The sequence below is a fragment of the Balaenoptera musculus genome, chromosome X, assembly GCF_009873245.2.
Source record: "Balaenoptera musculus isolate JJ_BM4_2016_0621 chromosome X, mBalMus1.pri.v3, whole genome shotgun sequence".
Taxonomy (NCBI): domain Eukaryota; kingdom Metazoa; phylum Chordata; class Mammalia; order Artiodactyla; family Balaenopteridae; genus Balaenoptera; species Balaenoptera musculus.
The window spans coordinates 45,102,291-45,111,214 of NC_045806.1; the positions used below are offsets into that span (position 1 = coordinate 45,102,291).

The following is an 8,924-nucleotide window of genomic DNA, read 5'->3' on the forward strand; positions in this document are numbered from 1 at the left end:
GAGGAGGGGGAGAACGACAGCGAGGCTCTTGAGTCTATCTGAGCACATCCCGCTCACTGCTTGCGCTTGTTTTTTGTTTTGCGTTTGGGTCTTCAGAACCACTGGTACTTCTCCCATTTGATAAGACGTCGGCAGGGTGAGGTAGAGGGTCTTCTTCCCTTCAGCTCTCCCCGAGGCCAATCGTCCTGCACCGTCTCTAAGGTCGCTGAGGGAGGTGGCCCGGTGATTGGCGGGCCCGAGGGGAGCCAATGGGAAAGTGATGAGGTGCGGTGTTGGCAAGCAGATTGCGTGCGAGCGGGCAGGGGGCGGGGGGCCGCGAGCGCATCCGCGGCGGCTGGCAGCCAATGGAGAGGCGGGATGGCCCCTGGCGTCAGCGAGGGGGCGGGGTCTGGCGCTTGGCGCGGAGGGAGTAGGGCAGGCGCTGTGGGAGGGAACGCCAGAGCGAGGCTGAGAGCAGAGCTGGTCGCGTGAGGCGCGGCTCTGCCTCAGGTGTGACAGGCAGCGGCGGCCTGACTGAGAGCGAAGGGGCGAGCGCGAGCCCCTGAGCTGTGCGAACGCGGTCACCATGGACGGCCCGGATGAGGGGCCTCCGGCCAAGGCCCGCCGCCTCAGTAGCTCCGAGTCCCCTCAGAGCGAGCTGCCGCCGCCGCCGCCGCCGCCGCCGCCGCCTCCGCCACCTCTCTTGCGCCTGCCCCTGCCTCCACCTCAGCAGCGCCCGAGGCTCCGGGAGGAAACCGAGGCGGCACAGGTGCTGGCTGACATGAGGGGGGTGGGACTGGGCCCCGCTCTGCCCCCGCCGCCGCCCTATGTCATTCTGGAGGAGGGGGGGATCCGCGCGTACTTCACCCTGGGGGCTGGGGGTCCCGGCTGGGAGCCCGCGATCGAGTCAGGGTACGGGGGGGCGCCCCCTCCCACGGAGAGCCTGGAAACGCTTTCTCCCTCGGAGGTTTCTGGGGGAAGCCTGGAGATTGACTTCCAGGTGACGGAGCCCAGCAGCTTTGCAGGAGAGAAGGCCCTAGAAACCTGTAGCGCAGGGGGACGGGGGTACCAGAGGTTAGCCGGTCCAAGGGGGAGGGAAGAGACCGTCATCATCGTGGAAGACGACGACGAGGATGAAAAGGAAAGTGTGAGGAAGAGGAGGAGGAGGAGGAAGAGGAAGCCCAGGAAGGTGAAGAGGGAAAGCCGAGAGAAGAATGCCGAGAAGATAGAGTGCATCCTGCAGGCGCTGGAAAACATTCAGCTGGACCTGGAGGCGGTGAATATCAAGGCGGGCAAGGCCTTCCTCCGTCTCAAGCGCAAGTTCATCCAGATGCGAAGACCCTTCCTGGAGCGCAGAGATCTCATCATCCAGCATATACCAGGCTTCTGGGTCAAAGCAGTATCCTTGTCATCTATATTCATGGGCCAGGAGCCCATGACCAGAAATGGGGGGCGGTGGGGGGAGGGACAGGCTGGGTGAAAGGGTGTGGGGGTGGGCCCCTATTGGAAGAATGACGAGGTCTGGTGGAGGAGGGATGGAAGGAGTGTGGCAAAACATCAGAGAAGCTGGACTAGAGATGGTGAAGGGGGGAGGGGGGCACACAGCATAAAAATTGGACCACAGATGGGAAAGGGGGAGAGGAGGAGCATAGCATAAAAGAAAATGGATCACAGACGGTGAAAGGGGGAGGATAGTAGAGGGGCACACAGCAGAAAAATTGGACCAGAGATGGTGAAAGGAGGAGGGGAGGGTCACACAGAAGATAAACTGACTCAGAGACAGTGAAGAGGGAGGAGAAGGGCACACAGCAGAGAAATGGCCCAGAAAGGGTGCCCAAGTCACACATGGCTGTGCAAGCCTAGGTCTCTGCTTAGATACTAGGGAGACCCCAATCCTGGCTGGAGAGGAGGGGGCTAGAAAGGGGCTGGAGCCCTGAAGGATCAGGAGAAGGAGTACCTAGGAATGGAGAGAAAGGAGTTAAATGAAGGAAAGGGCAAAATAACAAGAATTCACTATTGGTGATAAGTTTAGGGGACCATGCAACATGTTAGGAACACATGGATTTAACATCCTAATAGAATTATATGGACACAGACCCTTGGCACTCTCATGCAAAGTATCACATGATCACAGGCCCTCAGCACCCAGGTACAGTATTATGTGGCCACAGGTCCTCAGTACACAGACCATAGCATCACCTGGACACAAACCCTCAGACCCAGATACACAACATCATGTGGACACAGACCCATAACACCCAAATATATATAACATCGTGTGATGACAGGCCCTCAGCAACCAGATATAGCATCATTTGCACATGGGCCTTCAGCCTCCAGACACACAATGTCTTGTGAACACAAGCCCTCAGCACCCAGAGACACAACATCACTTGGACATAGACTCCCAGCACCCAAACACACAGCAATTATGAACCATGGCAAGGCCACTTAATACAGAGGTTTGACATTTTATAAACATAGGCTCTTACCACACAGACAGTATCATGGGAATAAAAGTATGGGTCATGTCCCATTGACCACAAAAGGAATTCTCCTGCTCCAGCCTCTCTTTTGTTCTGCCCTGCCTAGCCCTGACTGGCCTTCCTTCCCTCCTTCTCATTGAACAGTCACTCCTTGACCTAAACTGCTCCCTCCATCAGTTCCTCAACCACCCCAAAATTTCAATCTTGATCAACCAACGCGATGAAGACATTTTCCGCTACTTGACCAATCTGCAGGTCAGGCCAAAGAGATATCTTTTCTACCAGGACCGGGCAAGGAATCTGGTCCTTGGAGGTGAGGGGGGGTTGGGTGGGAGGGGTCATGGTGTGGTGGGAATTCCACCATTACCCCCACCCTGAGCAGGTACAGGATCTCAGACATATCTCCATGGGCTACAAAATGAAGCTGTACTTCCAGACAAACCCCTACTTCACAAATATGGTGATCGTCAAGGAGTTCCAGCGCAATCGCTCGGGTAAGAGGCAGTCGCAGAGCAAATTCATGCCCCCCACCCCATCTATCCTTGTCCAGCGCCCTCTCCATAGCCTCCTTTCCCCCCAGGCCGGCTGGTGTCTCACTCCACCCCAATTCGCTGGCACCGGGGCCAGGAACCTCAGGCCCACAGGCACAGGAACCAGGATGCCAGCCACAGCTTCTTCAGCTGGTTCTCAAACCATAGCCTCCCAGAGGCCGACAGGATTGCTGAGGTGGGGCCCCTCCTGGCATTGCCAGGGAAGGCCTTGCTATTTGCCCCTGGGTGCGTGGAGTATTGGGAGTAGGCTCTGTGGCTTGTACTCATAACTCTGTTCTCCCTTCCCCCGTCTCTTTCAACAGATTATCAAGAATGACCTGTGGGTTAACCCTGTGCGTTACTACATGATGGGAGAAGGGGGCTACAGGGCAAGAAGAAAGAAGCAAGAAAAGGAAGAAAGGTGATGGTGGGGGTTGGTGGCTGAGAGGTGGTTTGTTAGGGGTGGGGCAAAGACTAGGCTAGTGTCACACAGTATTTGTAGAGCCAAAAGGGACCTAATCCAGTCCACTATGTTTTACAAGTGGGGAGTGATGCCCAGAAATGGGGTGTGATCGGCCTGAGGTTATGTAGTCAGGGGCAGAAATGGGACTCTCCCCACCTAGCCTCGTCCCTGGGAACCCCTGTAGCCTACTGCCTCCCCAGTTACTTACCACCTTTCAGTGTCTGCTCTGGGTACACCACCTCCCACCAACCCTATACTCAACCCCAGGCTTCCCCACAGTAAAAACAGGGATGAATATGAGGTGGTGATCGTGGAAGACTCTGATGACTATCACATCATGGAAGACATTATTGGAGAGACCTCAGACAGTGATGGTATCACCGACAATGAGACCATTCATGACATCAAGATCTCTGACTTCATGGAGACCACTGACTGCTTCGAGACCACTGACAACGAGATAACTGACATCAGCGAGAGCCTCTGTGACAGCGAGTGCCCTGACCACAATGAGAGCATTGACAGTGAGACCACTAACAACGAGAGCCCCGATGACAACGAAACCACTGATAACAATGAGAGTGCTGATGACAACGAGACCACTGACAACAATGAGAGTACCGATGACAACAATGAGAATCCTGATGACAACAATGAGAACCCCGATGACAACAGTGAGAACCCTGAAGACAACAACACTGATGACAATGAAGAGAACCCTGATGACAACGAAGAGAACACTGATGATAACGATGAGAACACTGATGGTGACGAGAACCCCAATGGTGATGATGAGAACCCCAAAGGTGGCAACCACAGCAGCAACGGCAGCAACCAGGACAGCAGTGACAGTGACAATGGAGACAATGACGGCAGTGACATTGAAGATAATGATGGCAACGAAGGTGACAATGAAGGTAGTGATGATGATGGCAATGAAGGTGACAATGAAGGCAGCGATGATGATGACAGAGACATTGAAGACTATGAGAATGACCTTGAAGACTCTGACAAGGATCACCATAACAGCACCAACCAGGATGACTATGAGGACGAGGTAGAGAACATCTCCGTAGAAGAATCATCAGTGGAGGAAGAAGAGGAGGAGGGCAGTGAGGAAGGTGAGCTAGACCCTCACCTCTTGTCTTACCTCCTTTCTCTTCTCTCAGAGGAAATCTGCCCATGGTCAGAGTATCAAAGCATGAGCACAATCTGCTCTTGTAGAGAAAAAAAAAAAAGCATTCTGAGTAAGTTTTTAAACAGAGCAAGGTCAGGGAACATTTAGCTCACAAATGTAACAAAACCAAAACAAATTTCAATTCTTGGTGATGGGTAGATAAGTTGTAACAGAGCACAAGACAAATGAAGCAGAGAGAAGAGATAGGAGGCAGTGGGTGGTATACTAAGTAAGACAGGTTCTCACACAGAAAGAGGGAAAAAAATGGCAAACATATTGCAATTCAGCACACTCTGTACCCAGCCCTGGCCTTCTGGGAACTCCCAGGCTTGTTTGGGGAGCTGGGGGTGAAGTGAACAGTGTGCTCAGTGAGTCCAGAGGAGGGAGGAGCTAATTCTATCTCCAGAATCAAGAAGGAGAGAACTAGAGAAAAGAAGTGACATTTGAATTGGAGGCTGCCTTCACATTAAGGGGCATTATGGGGCATTCTTGGTGGAAGGGATCACATGAAAAAGAACCTGGAAGGGTGAAAATGCATGGTATGTTGGGCAGGGTTTCCCAAATTGTCATCTGAGGACCCTTCACTGGTTCCAAAAGCTGCTCACAAAAAGGTTCAGTGGTCAAATATGTTGTGGAAATACTGCATACAATAATATCCTTATGTAGAGTCACATGTACATTGGCACCTTAAAGGCTCTGATAAGTCCTGCTCTAAGAAACCTATTTAAACATTGTGGAAGTCAGCATTTCCCAAACATCTTGATCACAAAGGCCATTGTTCACTGTCCACCAAAGAATACATTTTGGGAAATGCTGAAGAAGGGTTGCATATGGGGGGTTGAGGGAGAAGGCGGTATTTAAGGTGACTGCTAGGTTTGGCTCTGGCCTGGATGACTCTCCAAAGGAGGCACCATTTCCTGGGATGGGGAAGGGCATGGTGGTGGGATTGATGGGATGCAGGGAGGAACATGGAGTTGGAAGGGCTTGTTGGACATAAGGTATGGGTGGCTTAGAGGCAGGTGGTTGGTGATATGCCTGGGAAGTCAGAAATTGTAAAGAAAGGAGATAAGCCAGAGCAGAATCCTACCTCTGGATTCTGGGGCCGGTTAACGTTAATTGGGTCCAATTAACATTAATGAAGTATTTACTATGTGCCAGGCACTATTCTAAATGGTTTTCTTGCTTTGACTAATTTAATCCTCACAGCAACTCTTATGAGGTAGGTACTACTAATCCTCCTTTTATAGATGGGGAAACTGAGGCTCTGAGAGGGTAGACTTAGGAGGAGCACTAGGTCGTGGAACATTCTAAGAAGGAGGGGATTGTCACTGGTGTTCAGTGCTCCTGAAAGGTCAAGTAAAATGAGGACTGGGATGTGTCCATCGGATTGGGGGCTGAATAGATCATCTGTGACCTTGGAAAGAGTAGGTTCAGTGGATTGGTGGGGGTAGAGCCAGACCACAGTAGGAATGGGGAGGGAATGAACAGGGGTTAAGGCAGTAGAGTCAAACCTTGGCTAGGAAGGGGATGGCAGAAGGCACACAAGGGATATGTTTGAGCCTGGCTGTAGGCAGGCAGATGGAGGAGAGGCAGCCCCCTGGGGTAGGTGGAAGGTGCAGGAAGACCAACCACTACTGGGGGTTTTGACCATGGGATCCCTGGCAAACTTCCATTGAGGGCACTGAGGAAGGAGGAATTGAATAAGCGAGTAGACACAATCTAGACATATTTCTAGGTAGGGAAACAGAGGGAATTGCCGGCCCCATCCCCTCCTACTCGGTGGCATCTCTTCTTTCAGAGAAGGGGAGGCAGAATTATTTGTACAACCCTAGGGTGGGAGCCGGGGTGGGGAATTGGGCTGAAGAAGACAGACTGAGGCCTATTGGGATCAGACTGGGGAGAAAGAGAGAGGGAGCTGCCTCTGGATGAACAGAAGTTTTATTCAGCTGAGGTCAGAGCTCAGGAAGAGACACACATTGTATACAGGGGGTGAAAAAGCTACTTTCAGAGATGTATCAATTTTGATAGGACAGAGGCATCCCACTCTGCCTTCCTGCTTCCCTCCCACTCGCCCTTACTTTCTGGACTTGAGTTCACACAGACTTGGCTGCTTGTTCCAAGCAGAGGCTTTTGGTGAATGGTCCCGCCCCTCAGAAGCCCTGACTGTGGGCTCTGTTCCCTATTAAGAGTGACATCTACCTGTCCACCTAACCATCCTCCTCCATTTTCCCCTCCTTACTTCTCTCTCCCCTGTACAGGCAGTGAGCAAGAAGGTGAGGACAGTGATGATGAGGAAGGAAGTGAGGAGGAGGAAGGAATCGAAGAAGACTCAGAAGGAGGGGAAGACTCAGAAGACTCTGACATGGAGGAGGTGCTTCAGGTCCCAAACCCTTGGGCCAACCCAGGGAAGAGGGGCAAAACGGGATAAATGTCTTACCCTTGCGGGGGCTGCCTCTCTATATCCCTCTCCCCCTGCCCCATTTGCCCTCCCTATCAGCTAGGGCCAAGCGGCCCCATATTACACTTCTGGGGGATGACTGACTTCGTACACGGGTTTAAAGTTTATTTTTATGGTTTAGTAATTGCAGAGTTCTTATTTTGGGGGGAGGGAAAGGGGGATTCCCCCTTCCTTTTGGCCCTCCTCTCCCGCAGGCTTCTGTGTGCTGCTAAACGTATTTATTGTGATGCCTTGGTCAGGGCCCCTCTATCCCCCTCCTCGTGCTGTGTGGAGTGGACACCCTTGATCCCAAAGCGGGGAGGGCCGCTGTGGCCTTGGGGGTCTCTGCCGCCACCCTGTTCTCCCGTCTCTCTCTTTCCCTCCATCCCTCGCCCTTCCCCGCTGTGCCCGCTAGCCCGCCTCGGTGTCTATGCAAGGCCGCTTCACCATTGCGGTATTCTGGTCCCCCTCCCCCAGAAGTCCCGCCTCGTTCCCTGTGAACCCTGGTAATCCTAATAAAATTATGAGCAAATTCAAAGTGCTGCTTCGAGTCTTCTGTCCCACCCGGTGCGCGGTCCCCAGCAGCCAGTCTCCCTTCCCACAGGCCCGCAAGCAGCCGCCTCGTCTACGCAGTGGCCTGCAAGATGGTAGTTGCTGGGGGTGGGGGTGGCTGGCTGGGGGCGAGCTCCGCGGGACCGCAGAAATGTTGCGTCAGGCCAATGCGGACCATCCTGGCCAATGGCAGGGCGAGGCCGAGGAAGCCCCTCCCTCTCCGGGCGGCCGCAGCAGACCCAGGCAGGTAGCAAACAGCATCCCACGCCTTCCCCTCCGCGCAGGCGCACAGGAACGCCCTGGGCCCTAGAACATCCATTTATTCAGTGATTCATCTTTTTATTTATCGTGCGTCAAACCTTTCCTCGGGCCTAGTATGAGCTGAGTGTGGGGGAGCCAGAGGAATCCATTTTTCTTGTCCGCATGTAGTAAAATAAAAATGATATCGGTCGGGACTTCACAATCCAATAATGCCGGAGTGCTCTCTCGTCTTAGGAAGAGGGTGCAGGATCCTTGGAGCTGGACCTGGGAGAGAAGGCAAGAAAAGACAGCCCAGGCTGGGGAGTTTGCATAGAGATAAAAGAAAAGCAAAGGAAAATTACTGTGTAGCTGTGTGACCGGGGGTGGGGGGGTGGTCGGGAGTTGGGTCTGAAAGGCCCAGTGGCTTTAAATTTTGGATACAGTAACTTTATTTCCACAGACACCAGAAAAACCTCTCAGATTCTTTCTGGATCATAACGATAATTTACACAGACATCTGGGTATGTCTTCTGTAATATACCTCCCAAACTTTCCATCCAACGCCCTTACTTTGCTGGAAGTCTTCAGACTCGGTCAGATTTGCGTTTTACAGAATGCCCTCTGCTGGCTGCCCGGAGCATGGATTGGAGGGAGGGAGAGCAGTGAGGAAGCTGACGCTATACCTAAGGTGAGAGTGGCGTGATGGGGGCAATATGGAAGGTTTTTTAAATAAATTTTTTCTTTTAGAAGTTTTAGATTTACAGAATTATCGCAAAGATAATACAGAGAGTGTCCGTATACCCTACAGCCAGTTTCCCCTATTGTTAACGTTTTACATTAGTATGATACATCTGTCACAACTGATGAACAAATATCAATACATTATTATTAACTAAATTCCATATTTTGTTCAGATTTCCTTAGTTTTTACCAAATTTCCTTTTTCTGTTCCAGGATGCCATCCAGGACACAACATTACATTTAATCATCATGTTGCCATAGACTTCTCTTGGCTGTGACAGTTTCTCACACTTTTCTTGTTTTTGATGACCTGGAGTCA

The 8,924-nt window shown here is 52.1% G+C and overlaps 1 protein-coding gene across 2 annotated transcripts; it reads left to right on the forward strand.

Annotated features, from left to right (window-relative positions):
* Window positions 1–420: 420 nt before the first annotated feature.
* Window positions 421–7,604, forward strand: TSPYL2 (TSPY like 2). Of its 2 annotated transcripts, none has more exons than XM_036840615.1 (7): window positions 421–1,378; window positions 2,643–2,720; window positions 2,848–2,959; window positions 3,046–3,191; window positions 3,319–3,416; window positions 3,738–4,579; window positions 6,894–7,604. In XM_036840615.1, the coding sequence occupies exons 1-7, from the start codon at window positions 566–568 to the stop codon at window positions 7,061–7,063; spliced, it is 2,259 nt and encodes a 752-aa protein (XP_036696510.1). In that variant the 5' UTR covers window positions 421–565; the 3' UTR covers window positions 7,064–7,604. The 2 variants fall into 2 exon arrangements, with proteins under 2 accessions (XP_036696510.1, XP_036696511.1); XM_036840616.1 differs by having other exon boundaries at window positions 422–748; window positions 2,610–2,720.
* The last annotated feature ends 1,320 nt before the right edge of the window (window positions 7,605–8,924 follow it).

Coding starts and splice junctions, on each gene's coding strand:
- TSPYL2 (XM_036840615.1), top strand. CDS start 566: ATGGACGGCCCGGATGAGGGGCCTCCGGCCAAGGCCCGCCGCCTCAGT. Junction 1,379..2,642: donor CAGGCTTCTGGGTCAAAGCA/GTATCCTTGTCA, acceptor TCCCTCCATCAG/TTCCTCAACCACCCCAAAAT. Junction 4,580..6,893: donor GGAGGAGGGCAGTGAGGAAG/GTGAGCTAGACC, acceptor TCCCCTGTACAG/GCAGTGAGCAAGAAGGTGAG.